Genomic DNA, 20,152 nt, shown 5'->3' on the forward strand with positions numbered 1-20,152 from the left:
TGAATCTGCTTCTTTTATTCATGTAATTCCACATATTGGTATTAACGGAGGTGGGGGGTACTTCAATAAAACCCTACGTCTGCTTTCTGAAATCTTCTTCATCACCCACTCCATCTCCTAACATAATGGACGTTTTGAGGAAGTCAGATTTAAGCTCCTGATTGAGCAACAAGCGATCGTGATGTGCTGAATACTGTAAAATTCACACCAAGCCAACCACATGAGCACTAAATATTGGTTTGTTGATAAATAAAATAAAGACGAAAGCAAGCATGCGAAGTTTAACATGGTAAAGGTACGAGTGCAGCTGTTCACTGATGTGTAAATCTCAGGCAGACGCTATAGGAGACACAATATTAATGTTAAGTTAATTCAAAATAACTTTCTACATTTTTATGTGTCTGATGGTATTAGCAAAAACATGTAGTGCTGATCCAAAAAAACATGTAATTTATATATAAATATATTTTTATATATTATTAATATAGAAATGTTACGACTGGGAGGTTGTTCCCAAACATGGTTTAACAGATGTATACAAAGGTTTTGAAAATAATCAAGAATCACTGATTCAATAATTTACTATGATATACTGCGGAAATAAATTAATACTTCGCATGTGGTCGGTTCATACAGTGTGTTTGTGCTTCAGGGAAAAACTGTAATTCAGATTTCGCTTTAGCGGCGAATGTGTGGGAGGCTGTGTAATGTTGCGGTATATATATGAAGTCATAAGAAAAACATACAATAATTTTGTACAAATGTCTGATTGTACGCTCTCTGCATGACTAAAAGATGATTTTAACTGGTGAAAATATCAGAAAACCTGGAAATGCAGCGGAAATATGTTTTTTTTAAAGAGAGAGAATAATGAATGCAACATACTTAATCACATTTCTTGGAAGAGCGGTGGTTTAGCGGAAAGCCGTACGTCCTCCGGGGCCGGCAGACGCTCCACCTCCCACCCCCCTCCGCTGTGATTTCAGCACTATAAATGAATGACAGCGAGGGGGAGTCCATGCAATGCAGCGGAGTCTGGAGCAGGTTATGGTAATACGATCATCATTATGAAAACATCGACTCTCGCTATGTTACATGCCTATGTCTGTGTGTCGCATGTCACCTAAAACGCTGCCATGTGCATGTCGCCGCGGAATACAGGTTACTGTGAGACCGGGCTCACGCCGCCTCCGTCAGTGGCTCATCGAGCAGGTCCACAGCCGCTCGTACCCGGGTCTTTCCTGGGAAGATGAAGCCGCAACCATGTTCCGCATACCCTGGAAGCATGCCGGAAAGCAGGATTATAACCAAGACGTGGACGCCTCCATATTCAAGGTAAGGAAACTTGTTAGTGGTAAGGTATCGGTGTGAGACGTACTTCGTTAACATGAAGCGCATCATCCCTCATTTCTATTATTATTAAACAATTAAAGTTTTCTTTCTTGTTCTTTTAAATTCTTGTTGTGTTGTTTTGTCATTTGTGTTGTTTTTTTATTGTTTATCGCCTGTATATCACTTTGGGTTCAACTTCTGTTGTTTAAAAGTGCTCTATAAATAAATAAATTGATGATAATAATAATGTCCGAATCTTATTTAGTGCACCAACTCGTCGTCTGCCACGTGTTCCTTTATAACATTATCCTTAAATAAAGTTTTACTAATAATTCAATTTTGCCCACCATCACCATAATTACAGCAAGCGAAAGCTGCTTAATTTTCTACCAAGGTAACTTCTACCAAGTGGCACAATTTTAACAATATAACTATTGTCAGTTCCTCCTTTAGCACATAAATATCCATGCAAACAATGTAGGAGATGTTTCACTGCCAGGAGGCGATCAGTTTTTGCGCACAGCTTTTCTGCTAATTAAAAATTATTACTGCTAATGATTGTTGTTATAATTTCTAGTGGAAAGTTTTGTGTGTTTTTATGGACTAAATAATTGAGATCGTGTTGTTCAGTCTCAGCCTGTTACTTTCGTCCAAATGGACCCAATGTGAAATATTATTGGGAAATTATTTTGGGGGGGGGGTCACGTTTGGTACATTGTGCCCAAAAGGATCAGGATGACGGAAGTTTGAACATGTTACATCAGTCAGAAATGAGTGGTACTGCAGCGTTTCATATTTCTATAACATCAGGGCAGCTGGTCTGTTTAGTTGTGCAGAAACACAGGTCACCTTTTGGGGGTGCTGTTGAGCTGAAAGTCTGGTCTCTGTGCTCCTATCCAGGCTTGGGCCATGTACAAAGGTAAGTTTAAGGAGGGGGACAAGGCTGAGCCAGCTACCTGGAAGACCAGGCTGCGCTGTGCCTTGAACAAAAGCCCCGACTTTGAAGAGGTGAGCGACCGGACTCAGCTGGACATATCGGAGCCCTACAAGGTGTACAGGATCATCTCAGAAGAGGAGCAACGATGTGAGTGAAGACAGGAGAGAGCACACTTATGCTGTCACACATCCATCCATCCATCCATCCATACTCCTAAACTGCTAACCCAGTCCTCAGCTGTCCCATAAACACACAAATAAGTATTCATACATATGAATATAACTGCCCTACGTTGACATTCATTTCATCAAACTACATTATATTCTCTAATACGCTCAACTTACAGTTGTAATGTAAATGGCCATTTGGGCCTTAAAGGTCAAGTGGTCGCCATGTACAGCCCGAGCACAAGGAATTCGTTAAAGTAAAATAAAGCAAATTACAAAGACAACGTAACAGAGTATGACCTTGGAGAGAGAACCAACCAGCAACACAGTACACACCAATAAACAAAGTGAGATATTTGGATAAGGATCAATGGGACAAACCGCGGTCAGAGCTTGGTGCAGAAGACACAGTACAGACACACGGTGTTAACGGGACAGCAAAGGGCTGAGAATGAATATTACAGCTAGAAACAGCCGTATGAAGTAAATAGTAAACCAGAATTGGGCCTTGGTGTCATGTGGACGTTGGATCTGTGCTTGCAATTTACAGAAGACGTGCCCATTCCCTGCAGGCAGAAACTCGGCTAATCTGAGGGACGGCTTGTGTGCGGAGGTTACGGAGGTTACGGAGGTTACAGACATGCAGCGCAGCCCATCAGAGCTGCAGGAGCTCATGGAGGAGGTGAGGTCCACGTTCTGGCCCGAACCGGCTCATCAAGGACGTTCGTTAGAGCTCATGTGGCTGTTGAAGCTGTCCGTTATGTGTCTGACATGCACTAATTATGGGGGCACAGCAGGTTGGTGCTGGTTCAAATCCCAGGATCAGTAGAGGGGCAAGGCCCTTAAACCCGAGTTGCTCCAGTGACTTTCTGAGCCTGCTTTGTCAAAGATGTATTTAGCTTTGGATAAAAGAGTGATTTGTGACTGTAAAAAAATGTATTGACACAATTATGGTCCTTAATGTCATCCCCCCCCCCCCATATAGTCTTCTGAGGATTATGTGGGCATCCTGACAGGGAGCCCCTCACCAGCCTGGGACTCAAGTGCCATCCTGCCCAGTGAAGACCGCAGCCCACCTCACTTGTGTAAGTACATCGCTGAGTCCAAGCCACAGCCTGTCATTTCATTTATGTGCATGTTCACTTTTTATGGGTGTTAATCGAGCCGTTGTGCTATTGTTAGCATGAGGAGTGGCTCAGCCCGAAAGGGGAAGTACAGGGCATTCTCAGAAGACCTGCTTTGTAGCTTGAAAATCAGATGTGTTGACCTCAGCTTGGGGTTTCTTGTCATAGCAATGTTGGCTAATCTCCTTGGCTGATTTGCTGACACCAGCTGTTTTGATTTGGCTTTTGCAACATTTTGTGTCAGTTTCACAAAAAATAAGCTTAATGTGGAATTAGCCTGTCAGTGACAAATTGCTTCATGACACTTTTTGGTTGTCCTTACAGCCCTACTACCTCCTATCTCCATGCCACCTTTTGATGAAGGTGGGTATAGTTCTATCATAATCATCCTGCAGGGGGCGCTCCCGAGTTCCAAGCCTGCCCCCCCCTCACTCATGCCCTCTCTGTCCTGTCCGCAGCCTCATCAGCAGTCACCATCACCTTCTTCTATGGGGGGCGGGTGGCAGGCAGGACGTTGTGCAGCCACCCGGAGGGCTGCCGCATCACCCCCACGCTGGAGAAGCCACCCCTGAGTTCTGGCAGCCTGCAGAATATTAGCTTCCCCCCCGTCGACGGCATCGAGGTCGAGCGGCAGCGCCGCCTCACCCAGAAGCTCTTCGGGTACCTGGAGCAGGGCGTGTTGCTGCAGGCCTGTAAGGGGGGCATCTTCATCAAGCGTCTGTGCCTCAGCCGCATCTTCTGGAGCAGCGCTTACGCACAGGGGGACCCCGGGCCTGGCAAGCTGAAGCGGGACACCGTGCTCAAGATCTTCGACACCAACCAGTTTCTGCAAGGTAAGGGGCTGGGGAAGGCCGCTGCACTGTGATGGCAGAACCGGAGCCAGGACCTCGGCACTCAGGCCCAGATCCGCGTTCCCTTGCAGCATTGCAGGCCTTCCGGGACGGCCTGTACCCCCCGCCGGACCCCACCGTCACCCTGTGCTTTGGAGAAGAGCTTCATGATGTCAGCAGTGCCAAGAGCAAGCTGATTGTGATTCAGGTGAGGAATGAGGTTGGGGATCCTTTGGAATTTTTCCGATACCAGTGCTAGAAGGATACTTTTAAAACGCCGCCTGAACTGACAGTTATGGAAAAAATAAAGTAGAGAGCAAAGGTTATTGACATCAAAGAATGGTGTATTTCTAAGGCAAATTTTAACAATATATTAACAGCCCTCCATTCCCGTAACCGCTTAATCCCAACTGGGGTCACGAGGGGGAACCAGAACCTATCCCAGGAACCTTGGGCACAGGCAGGAACCAACCCTGGACAGTCGCCAAAACAGTGCAGGGCACGCTCACTCACACACACACACACACACACACACACACACACACACCAACCAACTTTGGACCGTGGGAGGAAACTGGAGCCTCCCTCAGAAACCCATGTGAACACAGAGAGCGTGCAAACTCCACACAGAAAGGATCCCAGGACCAAACCCGGGACCAAACCCAGGACCAAACCCAGGACCAAACCCAGGACCAAACCCGGTACCAAACCCAGGACCAAACCCAGGACCTTCTTGCTGTGAGGCAGCAGCACTAACCACATAAAAAATAACCCCCCCCCCCTCCGTGCCGCCCTATATATTAATGTATCAGCTTAAATATAAATACATACAAAACACTTAACTAATTCACATAAAAAATAACCCTCCCCCGCTTGTTATTAAACAATTGTTACACATCCCTGTGTTGGTATTCTTTCCAGTGAATTACAGCCAGACATTAGACCATTCTTAGCTTTTGCCATACTAGAACCATCCCTGGGCAATCTTCTCCAGCTTGTATACTTTTGGCTGCAACTCCCTAACTAGATTATTAATTAGAGGACTGATTGGCTGAAGAGTCCTCACACCTGGGTTTGAACAGCTGCCCTTTGCGGAAAAGATTGCCCACCCCTTTACTAGAACCATCATTAAAACTGGAAAGCTTTTTAGTCAAAATGTTTTAGTACAACTTATTGATGATTTGAACCCAAAAGAGTATCGCAGTTCTTGCCATGTGTGAAATGCTGAATCCATATTAAGACCACACGTGTAGTCACATGCATGACTTTTCGGTGGATATATTGTAAATTTATGATTACTCAATGAATCGTCAGATTAATCGGTTTATTATTTAATTATTGATATCAATAGTGGCAGCTCCAGTAAAAACACAGAGTACCTGAAATAAGCGTAACTTATTTTTGTCAGATATTCATACGTGACATTACTAGGCTATGGCTTGGATGAAGCTGTCTGGCCCACCAGCAGATACTGAGATCTTTCAGGAAAAGCTCCTCACACGCAATGCCTTTGCTGCCCCATGCAGATCACGCCCATGAACTGCCAACAGCTACTGGACGCTGTCAGCAGCCACAGGTCCTTACAGGGCAGCGGAAACCCAGAGCTTCCACCAGAGATCCATAGTGAGCAGAACGCACACATCTTCCAAGACCTGTGTGCCTACGGCGTGCCGCAGCCGTGCATCTGGGAGCACCAGCCAATCACAGTGTGAGCGTGGCGTAACCTGCCAGAAGACGCCAGGGTGACCCAGGAGCTCCACAAGACTCTTCTCCCTCAACCTGTAATTAAAGCTATTGATAAAACTAATATATTGTGAAAAGCTTAATACAATTGTCAAAAGATTGTGTAATGACCAGCCACACATGTTACAATAAAACCTTTATTTTCTTTAGCGTGTTTGACGTAATTTTGAAGATTTCAGTGTTTACATGCTTGATCGCCTCCATTTAACTTTACAGGCTGTGATTTTCATTCTGCTGTGAAATAACCTTTACGAGGCCCAGTCCCACAGCTATTGGACAATGAAACTGAAACACTGGCCGATAGTGTTTCAGGATTTGCACCTACTGTATATATGTGCAGCCTGGTGGCCAATCTTCACTGATTGCACATTCCAACAGGAAGAACAGAGTGTTGATTTGCCAAGGCAACAGCACAGCTGTAAATAAAATGTTGTAATCTTCATAACATAATGGGAGGCATATGAGGATTCAAAAGAAGATAAATTGTTGGAGCGTGTCTTGCTGGTGCATCTCTGACCAGGAAAACAAGTCTTTGTGCGTCGAGAGCCACAGTATCCAGGGTAATGTGGACAACAGATGGACCACATCCGACAGGAGTATCTATGAATGCAAGAGGAATTTGTCTGAAAGGCATGTCCGAGTACTAATCCTGATTGTATCCAAAAACCATAAAATCACATCTGCCCAACTCACAGCCAATTGTGCACCTTGACTCTCCTGTTTCCACCAAAAGTATTCTTCAGGAGTTTCACGGGCTCAGTATTCATGGCTAGGCTGCAATAGCCAAACCTTTGGTCACTTGTGCCAATGTCTGCTTCCGTGGTGCAAATCTTGTGCTGTAGACAATGTGAAACGTGTTGATGTCCACCTTCCCCGCTGTTCCCACATCTAGGAGAGTTACGGTGTGGAGAAGCACCAAGGTGACCCCCATGCTGCACTCTGTGTACCCAGAGTGGATCACTGATGGTTTGGGCTGGAATATCATGGCATTCCCTAGGCCCACTACTCTAAAATGGCCAATCACTGCCAAGGACTACCGAACCATTCTGGTGGACCATGTTCATCCAATAGTTCAAACATTGTACCCTGAAGGTGGTGCTGTGTATTAGGTTGATAATGCACCAATACACACAGCAAGACAGAGAGATTTGATGAAAATGAAAGTGAGGCTGAACATCTCCCATGGCCTGCACAGTCACCAAATCTGATTACACTATTTAACAAAAAGTTTACTTTTTCTTGTTCTTGGGCAGAAAGGGTTATTTCTCAATTGCTTATACCTTAAGTACGTGGAAAAGACCTATTTTTTCTCTTCAAACTTTTCTTTTGTGACCTGGGTAATGACATTTTCAAATGTACCCATTTTCAGAACATTCCAGGTAGATTCCATGCTATGGAGCCCCTAGAGGGACATTGGCAAACACAAAAAAAAATCCTTCACAGTGTCGTGTGAGCACCAGAACATTTCAAAGGATTTATTTGTTTGCCAATGTCCTTTAAGGGACTCCATACAGTGCTGAGAAGCTGATAAAGAATTTTTTTAACTTTCCATAGTAATATATATATATATATATATATATATATATATATATATATATATATATATATATATATATATATATATATATATATACACTGTTCTGTAAAAGAAATGGCTCAAAATCTCTCTGGCCACTGTGCAAGACAATACCTGTCATTCCTAAGATGAATTGACGCAGTATTGGCCACAAATGGAGGCCCTACACCATACTAATTAATTATTGCTGTCTAAAACCAAGTGTCTCGGTTTCATTGTCCACTCCCTCTATATCTACTATGTGCACAGTAATGCCACATAACCACAGCAACCTCTGTGGACTATGTTGCACAGTCAACATTTTGTTAGCAGAAGTCAGGTTTGCTGGACCAGTGACCTTTGAAGTATTAATGAGCATGAAAACGTGATGGAGCATCATGGCTGCACCAGCTTGCAGGCCGTGTCCAAATTCAGGGGCTGCTTCCTTCTAAGGCTACATTCGAAGACTGAATGTGTCACAGCGGTGTAAAAGGCTGCCCCTTTTTGACAGGCTGTCCCGAGGCTTTTGGCGAGCTGTAATGGTTCCATGATATCCCCAGATTCATTGGGCAGACATAAAGTGGGTGTGTCCTGACTAGGTAATAGGAATTATGCTTCGTGACTGAAGGGCAAAGGCAGGAACAGCTAACTAAGATCATTGCTTCCTATGAGGCTCTGTGGGTGGGAGAAATGCAGAGCACAGGCTTTTCGGGCGCTGATACTATACTTCACTGCAAGGATACTGTACCTCACTGCACGGATACTGTACCTCACTGCATTAATATTGCGCCACACTGCATGGACACCGTACCTCACTGCAGTGCCAGTCAGAGAGGGAATAACAGTCTATTCTGTCCTGTTACTGTAATTTAGTAGGGCTGTGTATTGGTTTTCAAAATATATATAAAAAAATGTATTAAAAATCTCTATCACATTTGAAAGTCACTCAGGCTGCCTGCGGACATGCAGCCAGATAAATGGTTTGGCCCTCACTGGCCCTGCCTAGCACCGGTCGCTCCATTTGCTGTGACCCATATGTGCTCAGGGGCCAGGCCATTGCTCACACTGGGCTCTTTGTCTCTCAGCTTCTGCGTCAGCCATAATGGACCGACCCAAAGGTAGGGTCTGGTCTCCTAGAGCAGCGTGGCCACAGTCTCTTGCAGGCCCACTAATTAGGCCACATCTGGGGTTGGTTAGAGGGCCACCTGACCTCTGGGACGTTGCTCCTCTGCTAGCCGGGGCTCTGACTCTCACGTTGGGAGCCCCCAAAGCCCAGCAGGGTACTACGCTTCCCCTGCCCAGCAGGAGGTAGGAAGGGCGAGACCGGAAGAAGAGCAAGCACCTTTCTTATGTCCCATTTGGGGAGAAAGGAGCCATTATAATACAAGCCAGTCCTGAGGCAACAGGAAATCTAGGGCACCCTGGTCAGAGGGGCCGCCGCTCCTGCATCCATCCTCTTATCCCGGCATGGAGACACAGAAACACTCACACACACTCATCTATATCTTTGTGGGGACTCTCCATTCACTTCTAAGGGCATAACCCTAACCCTAACTGTGACGACCCTAACCTTAACCCAGCCCTAACCCTAACCCTAACCCTAACCCTACACAGCCACCACCTTAACCGTAATTAACCAGGCGAAATACAAGACTTTTGGCTATTGTAGGTTTTTTGATTGCATTCACAGGTTTTTAGAATTTAGAGGTTTGCATAGTGGGGACCTAAAAAGTGTCCCCACAAGCTAATAGTTTTTGGAAAATACACCCCCCCCCACACACACACACACACATACACATTACTATGCATTAATTTGATTTTGTAACTAGACAATGAACTTAAATATAACCAAAAGATGCTAAACGAAAAGATGTTTCATACCACAATAAGATAAAATGTGGGGTGGGGGGGGACAGGACACCCCAACCACATCCATCAACCTGAGCCCCTGAGGGTATCACCCTCAGCAGCATCATGCCCCCCTGACCTGGAGGTCACCCCCGCGGCCGGAGTGACGAAGACGGACGAGTCACTGGGCGAATCCTCCAAATGCAACACAGGCTTATTATGGGATGCCGTTTAGCATTATCAATTATTATGGAAAAAGTAAGACCATCTTCTATCTGCACGAGTGAGGCGTCAGCTGTGATTACTCTGAAATGAAATCCATCACACAGTCTGCTTCCATGCCAATTTGCACAATCCTTCCCCACCGATAAACTCTTTTGTCTTAATGTTCACGTCTTGAAATGTCATGCCTACATGTCTGAGCATTTTTATTCTGTTTGTTACTTTCACATTTGCACTATGGCCACTGAAACCAAAGTGTCACTTCAGTGTCTGACCCATGCATTATATATCTGAAGTTGACAGGCAAAGATGCTCAGACTTTGACTTTTTAACATACGGTATTAACAGAACCCTCATCTAGTATATTCCCCTTACGGCCCCAGCTTGCTGTCACCTGATGTTGCAGTTCTGAACACTCTTCTCCCGTGTTTGACTGTCCTGAACACGCCTCTCTCATGTCCGGCTGCCCTTAACACGCCTCTCCCATGTTTAACTGCTCTGAACACGCCTCTCCCATGTCCGGCTGCCCTGAACACACCCCTTCCACATTCAGCTGCCCTGAACAGGCCTCTCTCATGTTCAGCTGTCCTTAACAGGCTCCTCCCACATACGGCTGCCCTGAACAGGCCCCTCCCACATACAGCTGTCCCGAACACGCCTCTCTCATGTCTGACTGCCCTGAACACGCCTCTCTCATGTCTGACTGCCCTGAACACACCTCTCTCATTTCTGACTGCCCTGAACAGGCCTCTCCTACGTTCAGCTGTCCTTAACAGGCCCCTCCCACATACAGCTGTCCCGAACACAGCTCTCTCATGTCTGACTACCCTGAACACACCTCTCTCATGTCTGACTGCCCTGAACATGCCTCTATCACTTTCGAGTGCCCTGAACAGGCCTCTCCTATGTTCAGCTCCCTGAAAAGGCCTCTGCTATGTGCGGCTGTACTGAACACATGTCTCCTATGTTTGGCTTCCTTGAACATGCCTCGCACGTGCTCAGCTGCCATGCAGACGTCTCTCCCACGTTTAGCTACAGGCTTCAGCGGTTCCTTCAAGCTCAAACTTCTTTAATATCGTGCGTCTGCTCGGCCCAGCCTCTCGACTGCTCTCAGCTCCAGGTCACCTCCATCTCAGTTGTAAGGCTGGAGAAATGAGCCTCAAGGCAAAAAGGGTTTGTTTCATGGAACAGATGCTAAAGACAAGGTCCAAGCTGTCCGCTGATGGAGGAGAAGTATGCTGGAACATTCCCGAGATGTTTACTAATGCGCCTGGTCAGCTTAGACAAGAATACTACATAAAAGGTGCATCAGAGACTGAAGCGGTTATCTACCAGTCCAGTCATCCAAAACAATAGCAGTTACAGATAAAGCCTTACACAAAGTCATTCAAAGTGCAATTATGCCACTAGGGGGCACTGTAAAGCCTCCTTAGACGGCTTTTTGTCTGTCTGACCTCCACATTATTACTTTACAAGAAATGTTTATGTTTTAGCAAAGACACAAATATGTTGAAACCCTACATCAGACCAAAAAGCCAGCAAGAAAAGATGGTCAGCTCTCCATGACTTTGGAATCCATCTAAATGTTAGTGTAACTCAAGCATCTCTTGACATATTATACCAAGTAATTACCTCCCAAACTTCGGGGCAGCACACACATACCAAAATAATCAGCTATATTCAATCAAACGCAGAACCGCTATAGTATGTTTTGGAAAATTCTGGATAATTTTCACCCCATTTCTTGGTGTGTGGTAAGCCGTTCCAAGGCTCCTGGTAAATATTGTGCTTCCTGTCTCCCCCTTAACCATTTTGGTAATTGGCTTATGTTAACCGTGTGACCTCTGACAACCTGTGAGTCCCCCCCCCCCCCCCCCCCCAGCTGTGCATAGAGGATGATTCCGGAAGCTTCACAATGCCCAGTGTTGTTTCCCTGGCCGCGGAACCACGTCCGACAGCAGCGAGCCCCGGGGGACATGCTTGACCACTGCCACTGGCATGGTTCACATTAACACCAGTAATTAATCCCTGTACCCACTGGGGGCTCCGCCTCAATTCCTGTGGCTGGATCCGTCAGTGTCGCCATGGCAATGTCTAGTCTATCTCTGCTACTAAAAGAAAGGCATTTAGGGCTCACATCTCAAATAGTTAACAAAAATGACTGAGGTGTGTTTCAAAACAAAAACGGACTCGGCGAGCCAGGGAGTATGGGGCCTCCTAGGGAACACAGGACAGGGCGACAGGAGGGCAGCAGGACAGAACAGGGGAGCATGAGAACCAGTCACTGGATAAAGGGAATCGCGGTGGGATCTGCGGGGTATATAAAGGCATTCTTCAAAAACACGCATCCCACTGGGGTGTTGTCTCTAAGCGACACCCTTCCTACGCCACACATGAGTCTCCCCCCAGTGTCCCAGGGCTCTGGTTACCCGGGGAGGGGGGGGGTGCCCTTCTTCCAGCAGACAAATTACAGGCAATTAGGCACAGAAATGATAACATTTTAAAAGTCAAAGGGACTTCTTGTAGAGAGCAGCCGATCGCAGCAGCAGTAACCCCCCCCCCCCCCCCCCCCCGCCCATCCCCGGTATGAGGCTGGTGCCCTGGGGCCCCTGTTTCCTCCCCGACCTAGAGGGCATTACCAGAGAGCCCCCTTGTGACCCCAGTGTGGACAGAAGCAGCGCCACCGGCAAAGAGATAATGACCCACATTATTTCATCAGAGTCCCATAGGGGCATGGGTGGTGGGGGTGGGGGGAGAGGAGCGACTGGGACACAGGGGGCGCCGTCTGCTCACCTGCCGGTATTATTTCACTGTGTGAGCTGAGGGGGCTTCCTGAGGGTTCTTCCTTTCTTTGTTATCACTCATTCCTACGGACCCCACCCTGAATAAGAGATTGGATGGATGGATGGATGGATGGACGGACGGACGGATGGATGGACGGATGGATGGATGGATGGATGGAAGAACCCGGGAGCTGAGGAGCCCGGGAATTTAGGAGTTATGGAGCTGAGGATTCCAGGAACTGAGGAGCCCTGGAGCTGAGGAGCCGAGGAACTGAGGAGCCTTAGAGCTGAGGAACTGAGGAACTTGGCTTCTGAGGAACTCAGGGGCTGAGGAGCTGAGGAACCCTGGAGCTGACCGGCACAGTGCCACAGGAGCTCAGCCAGGGAGCAGAGGCTGTCAGAGCACGCCAGGCCCACTTATGGCCGTCTGAGTGGGACGCGGAGCAGCTGTGTGTTCCTGTTGGGGTCAGTGGGGGGGAAGCGGGGCTGCTTTAGATTAGCTACACATCCTGTTCATTTCAACAGGAGAGACATGAACCCCCGTGGCAGCAGTGGTTGGGGGGGAAGGGGGTACAGTGACAGCCATGACACTCAGCAGAGCCGAGGGGGGGATATTGGCCACCCTCAGCGCCGATGGCAGCGTGCATTTATGTGAACCAAACCTGGTAATCATAAATGAAATAACTGTCTTATCAAATCGAATCAGTCTTCAAATGAGTGTAGCCCATGTTAGCAGTATTGAATTGATATATATATATATATACACGTGTGTGTGTGTGTGTGTGTGTGTGTGTGTGTGTGTGTGTGTGTGTGTGTGTGTGTGTGTGTGTGAAACACGTGACAGGCTTCTTTCTGCTGACACTACACAGGCATGTTGCAGACAGAGATTTTAATTCCCAGAATCGGCATATGGAAACTGGAGCAACTCTGTAAACAGAGAGGACAGAATTGTCCACAGAGCTGGTGGCATCCAGTAGTAAGAACAAGCCAAATCCGTCTGTGGCTGCATGTTTATTTTATAAAAACGGGAAAACGGGTCTCTAGGCTGGGGCAGCTGGATTTTTCTGGAGTGGTACTGCTGAGCTGTTATAGCTGACTATAGCACCCCCTAGAGGCCAGCCTGGTCCTGGCATGCAAAGGGGGTGAGTCCCTCTGTAGCACCCCCAGAGGCCAGACTCATACTGTCTCACGAAGGCGAAGCAGCCTTCTTACTTTTGTGGGATTTGCATGACCCGCTTCTCCCCCAGAGCGTTTGCAGTGAGGGGAGCCCCCGGGAGACGCCCAGCCACGTCCTCACCTCGCACCTTCCAGTTCCTGTGCTACTGCTTTCATACACCAGCTCCCAGTAGCCCAGCAGTGCTGGAGGCAGTGAAGTCTCTCCACCCACAGGCATCTATGTAGCTGCCATCCTCTGGAATAATCAGACGAAAATGAAATTATGCAGTTTTTTCTGTCTACAAGTATGACTTGTGATACATGGGAATGCTTATTCTCGCGTATCCCATCATGCTCTCCTTTGACACATACACGCACACAGTAGAGCAGCGATTTGCACAGAGCTTACATGCGGACTGACTAGTAAAACATCGCTGTCATACCTTTCTGATGTAGATGCAAGGCTTCAAGCTCTGAAACCCACAGTCCATTTTCAGACAGGAATTAGTACATATTTTCAGAGCACACGTATGGCACAGCTATGTGTAAATTAATAAACTAGTAGCATAAACAAACAGCCATCACCGCAGGAACTCTGCGGCACTGAACTAACTTCCGGAGATACCTGCTGACAGTCCCTCGGCTGTCCGCGGCTGAACCAGACCTTTCCTGTCTAGACTGGTAGAGACGCTTAAATGACAAGCAGCACTCCTGAAGGTATCTGTACCATTTGTCTTGACGCCTGACTTTCACCTCACAGCCTGTTTTGTTTTTTCCAGGGAAAAATCAACTGTTTGTATGATTTTGGGTGATTTTCCCAGTCACTCAAAAGGTGCTCATCATGCATCAAATGCACATGCAGAAATCTCCATTCATCCAGGAATTAAATTTTATGGTGGTAAGCACAACCAGGAATGGATGTGGAAGATGTTACTCAGAAGATTATACCGGCACTTTCGAGGTGAGCGAACATCTGCCTGTTCGCATGAAGCCCAAGAACAGATTCCAGTCACAGGACTTGGCAACGGGACACAGTAATGCAACACAGTAATGCAACTCCAAACAGAAAACAGTAACAGAGTAACACAGTAATACAACACAGTAATGGACAGAGTAAGACAATAATGCAACTAATAACTGGACAATGTAACATGATTCAATAATGGGACACAGTAATACGACTGAGTAACGGGATGTAGGACAACGTAACAGGACACAGAGTGATATGGTGAGATGTGGACGGACAGGGGAACACGGCACAGGTGACACAGGGTGACATGGTGGGACACAGTGGGATGTGGCACTACACAGGGGAACATGGTGGGACGTGGTAGGATACAGGCCAAGATGGTGGGATGTGGGGGACACAACAGGACATAGTGGGACACAGGGAGGCCTGGTGAAATGCGGCGGGATGTGGCAGAACATAGGGCAGGACACTGCAGAATGAGGTGGAACACAGGGGTACATGGCAGGACATAAGGGGATGTGGCAGGACACAGGCCAGGACACTACAGGATGTGGCAGGACACAACGAATACAGCAGGACATGGCGGGAAACAACAGAATGGGCAGGACACAGCAGCATGTGGCAGGACACAGGGGAATGGGCAGGACACAGCGGGATGTGGTGGGACACAGGGGGACACAGCAGGGTGTGGAAGGACACAGGGGAATGGGCAGGACACTGTGGGATGTGGTGGGACACAGGGGGACACAGCAGGGTGTGGAAGGACACAGCGGAATGGGCAGGACACTGCGGGATGTGGTGGGACACAGGGGAACACAGCAGGGTGTGGAAGGACACAGCGGAATGGGCAGGACACTGTGGGATGTGGTGGGACACAGGGGGACACAGCAGGGTGTGGAAGGACACAGCGGAATGGGCAGGACACTGCGGGATGTGGTGGGACACAGGGGAACACAGCAGGATGTGGAAGGACACAGGGGAATGGGCAGGACACTGTGGGATGTGGTGGGACACAGGGGGACACAGCAGGGTGTGGAAGGACACAGCGGAATGGGCAGGACACTGTGGGATGTGGTGGGACACAGGGGGACACAGCAGGGTGTGGAAGGACACAGCGGAATGGGCAGGACACTGCGGGATGTGGTGGGACACAGGGGAACACAGCAGGATGTGGAAGGACACAGGGGAATGGGCAGGACACTGTGGGATGTGGTGGGACACAGGGGGACACAGCAGGGTGTGGAAGGACACAGCGGAATGGGCAGGACACTGCGGGATGTGGTGGGACACAGGGGGACACAGCAGGGTGTGGAAGGACACAGGGGAATGGGCAGGACACTGCGGGATGTGGTGGGACACAGGGGACACAGCAGGATGCAGTGAGATGTGTCTGAATGTGGCAGGATACAGGACAATGGGTAGGATACATGGGTACATAGTGGGACGTAACAGGACGTGGTGCCCACAGTCCTGTCTACTCCTGTTATTCTTGGATGGATGTGAGCACTCCGCCCAACAAAAGGCCTATTTAGGGCAGACCTTCTCCACATTGCCTAGTTTCACTGGTAAATGGGGTGTGTAACAGTGGCCAGTCTGGGTGAGAGCTGGACATGTGGGCAGCAGACCAGGATAGGGGGCTTGGGGGTCACACAGGAGCCTGGACACCCACTGGAGCAGACTAGAAACAGATTGGACGGAACACACACATATATAGATATACACACATAAGGAGAGAAAATACATTGATGATAAAAATTACAATAAAGTAGATAAATGTGTAAAATACATGTTTATTACTGTATCATTGGTATTATGGGTTATTGGAGCTATAAAAGTACATACTGTACCATTATATTGCAGACCAGTCACTTTGCTTTAAACCGGCTACAGGCAGTGCATGTTCCCTTACGTCTGATGTCCTACTCTGACCAGAATCTTACCTTATGGGACCTTGGACTTCGGGTGTATATGTGCCTGGATATTGTGACGTTAAGCGGTGCGTAACTTTATATCGTTATTAATACTATTATATGCTGTATGATACAGCCTTATTATTACAATGTTACACTATGGAATGTATAAACTGTCAAAATACAACCGAAACAATATAACTTTCCCTTGCCTATATTTTCTGATCAGACTGTGCTACTTGTTTTCAGTCTGCGCTCTCTCTCTCTCTCTCTCTCTCTCTCTCTCCTCCGCTCTGCCGTTGTCTTCCTGTCACATCATCACAAGCTGGCGGAGCACAAATACCCGCCCAGCTCAGCGACGAGGAAGACCAGCTATTCGCTGTTTGGTGCCAGCAGTGTGAACCTTGGGCTGTGGACGATGTGAAACACGTGTTGTTCTCTGATCAGTCCACTTTCACTGCGTTCCCCACATCCGGGAGAGTTACAGTGAGGAGAAGCTCCAAAGAGGCTTTCCACCCACACCACTGCGTACACAGAGTGCAGCACGGGGGAGGATCAGTGATGATTTGGGCTGCATTGTTATGCTATTCCCTAGGTCCAACTGCTTATCCTAGATGGGCACTTCACTGCCAAGGACGACTGAACCATTCTGGTGGACCACGTTCATTCAGTGGTTCGAACATTGTACCCTGAAAGTGGTGCCGTACATCAGGTGACAGAGTGATGTGATGAACAAGACAGTGAAGTGGGACAGTCTGCACAGTAACCAGATATGAATATTATTGAGCCACTTTGTGGTGTTTTAGAGGAGGGAGTCGGGAAACGGTTTCCCCCACCAGCAACGCATAGTTACCTGACTAATGTTCTGCAAGAGAAATGACTCACAATCCTTCTAGTCACCAGGGAGGATTAGTATCTATTGTTCCCAAGACAAATTGATTCTATATTGGCTGCAAAGGGATTTTGAATCGAATGAATTTCGCACTAATGAATCGAATTTGAACCAGAAAAGTATCTTTTAAAATTTCCCTTTTCGAAAGGTGATTACGTTCATCGATACATTTATTTTCCATAAAGGACGCTTTAAAATTCTCTGAAATTTGAAAACCATCAGATTATGCATCACAAAAGCAGAATCCATTAGGCAAAAACTTATTGAGCATATTTACAGAAATAAAAAGACAAATTAAAACTCCATGTTAGCGGACTGCTCACATGCTTCACATTTAATTCATGCGACAGCCTTACAAACCTCAGGAATTTCAGCTGTGGTGGAATGTAGCCTAGACTCACCCGCAGGGTCCAAACTCAGGGGTTAAAGGTCAACTTGGCCCGCCCTCTGGGCTGCCCTGGCGTCTGCCAGCACAGAAATCAATTTGTCAAAAGCAAACACTGAGATCCAGCAGCTTCCTGCATGATGGGCAGCTTAAAGTCCAGCAGCAGCCCTGTGGCTGAGGGGAGGGGCCCTCCGAGCTGGGAGTGAGGGTCACGGTTAGAGTTAGGGTCAGCGTTAGGGTTACCATGGGTCTGCGTAATGTGCTTCAGTTTGTTACCCAAACTGGAAATTAATATGGTGTAAAATATTCTTTCCAACAAAAAACATTGATCTTGGTAATTGTTACTGTCAAAAATCAGATTAAGTTTCTGGGAAGGTGGTCCATGACCATACCATATCACACTGAGGACTGATAGCGTGCAGATAGTCTGGGTCCTTGTGTAGCTCAGCAGGTTGAGGGATCTGTGGCCGTATCTAGAATGCTGTGGGTTCATTGCTGGCAGACAGTAATCATATCTCCATCAGGCCTTTGAGAAAGACCCCTAACCCCATCTGCTGCAGTGACGCCAGCTGGCCTTGCTCCCGGATCCTCACTGTACATCACTTTGGACAAAAGCATAAAATGATGAAAATGAATGTAAATGGCAGCATGAACACAGCAGCTGGACCACACATGCGGTCCCGGACGGACCACACAGGGAAGGGGCCCCGGGGCCCTCACATGAAAGCACGCCCACCCCGGGCTCCTGTCTCCTGGGGCCCCACGGCCCTGCGGATGGCGCCTTGAGTGAAGAGCACAGGGGCCCCGCCGCGATGTTTACAAGCAGAGTCAGCTCTAATCTTACACTGTAATGTAAAGGCATAATTCTCCTGACGGGGTTTCCCACGGGTCATGTGTGACTGTAACAGTGACAAGGCCAATCGGGGGGGGGGGGCATTATAATAACATATTCAAATAAACAGTCCAGGACCGCAACCCTCCAGAACCTGAAACATTTCAAGAGAAGGTTTATGATCTGAAAAATCCAATAAGCAGAGCTATTGAGAAATACCTGGGAATAGATGTGCGTGTGTGGGGGGGGGTTGTGGTTAGACTTTGAAATAAGATCACTACAGAGTCACCTTCACTCTCCAAAGGTCTAACATCATGACCCACAGCAGACAGTCCTCTTTGCTTGTCTGTTAATCTTCCCAGGAATAAATTACTGCGTTTACAAACTACTGAAGAAGAAAAGTGATGTCCCAGATTATCGGGTCAAGACGTCAAAAGTCAGGACGGGAAGTTCGGGACTGATCTGAGTCTCAGTTACATGGGAAGATGTACACAGACAGCTCAGAAAGGGCTAAAGTCTGCTTTTGACATCTTATTTATAAACATTGCAGGGCCAGAGACCCCAGGCGGAGATGCACTCTGGCTGTCGCTCACCCTCTGCTCGCGGCTCCACATCCTTCATCACCAGTCCAATCCGACTGGACTGGTCTAAATGTCACAGAGCTTCATGAAGACGAGATTTACTCCCGATTTACGGATCCCAGAAACATCAGCATCCCAGAAAAATAGCACTGTAAAGAAAATATGCTTCATTTGCATAAAAATATACTTCGTTTACATTAACTTCACAGCACGAACATCCACTCCAGTCAGGAATGATCATTCAGCTGTATCATTCGAAATGCAGTTTGTATACGGTGATAAATGTTTTTCTGTAATAAAAATTTGATCACAAAAAAAGGATGCATTTTGTAATGAATGCAATTTATTTTAACATGATCAAAGCACAGTGATATGCATTTATCTTAGTACAATACGTTTGTGGTTATTTTGTCTTGAATGCATGACAAACTACTTACATTTTTCTGCCAGTATGAAACAAAATCTATAATATCTACACATTTTGTTTTTGGAACTGGGAAAAAAACAGTGGATCTTTTCCAGTACTGAGATTTTATGAATGATCACTGCAGCTTCTCACAGGGAGGATATCATCTCCCGATGATCAGGGACCTAATCATGAAAGTATGTCTGTTTGGTTTGACTGCCAGTTTGAAAGGAAGAGACGCTCGTCCTGTGACAAGCCCCGCCTGCTACAATCCAGTCAGCAACGAGCCTGGTCAGCGACGGCAAGCCCAGTTAGCAATAAATCCAGTCAGTGAAAAGCCCAACCAGCGATGACAAGCCCAGTCAGTAAGGAGACTGTCCAGCAGTGAGCCCGGCCAGCGATGATACTTGCTGCAATTTCGATTTTGATTTTACCTACAACCTGTATGCCTCACTGTGGATCTGGGGAAGTCTTATTTCG

At 47.3% G+C, this 20,152-nt stretch overlaps 1 protein-coding gene across 2 annotated transcripts; it reads left to right on the plus strand.

Annotated features, from left to right (window-relative positions):
* Positions 1-966: 966 nt before the first annotated feature.
* Positions 967-6,282, plus strand: LOC125706321 (interferon regulatory factor 8-like). Of its 2 annotated transcripts, XM_048972974.1 has the most exons (9): positions 967-1,050; positions 1,162-1,335; positions 2,233-2,416; positions 3,009-3,118; positions 3,422-3,521; positions 3,885-3,923; positions 4,019-4,393; positions 4,483-4,598; positions 5,917-6,282. In XM_048972974.1, exons 1-9 carry the CDS (start codon positions 1,024-1,026, stop codon positions 6,100-6,102), a joined length of 1,311 nt encoding a protein of 436 aa, XP_048828931.1. In that variant the 5' UTR covers positions 967-1,023; the 3' UTR covers positions 6,103-6,282. The 2 variants fall into 2 exon arrangements, with proteins under 2 accessions (XP_048828931.1, XP_048828930.1); XM_048972973.1 differs by lacking the exon at positions 967-1,050 and having other exon boundaries at positions 1,059-1,335.
* Positions 6,283-20,152: the final 13,870 nt, after the last annotated feature.

Source organism: Brienomyrus brachyistius, chromosome 13 (assembly GCF_023856365.1).
Source record: "Brienomyrus brachyistius isolate T26 chromosome 13, BBRACH_0.4, whole genome shotgun sequence".
NCBI lineage: Eukaryota > Metazoa > Chordata > Actinopteri > Osteoglossiformes > Mormyridae > Brienomyrus > Brienomyrus brachyistius.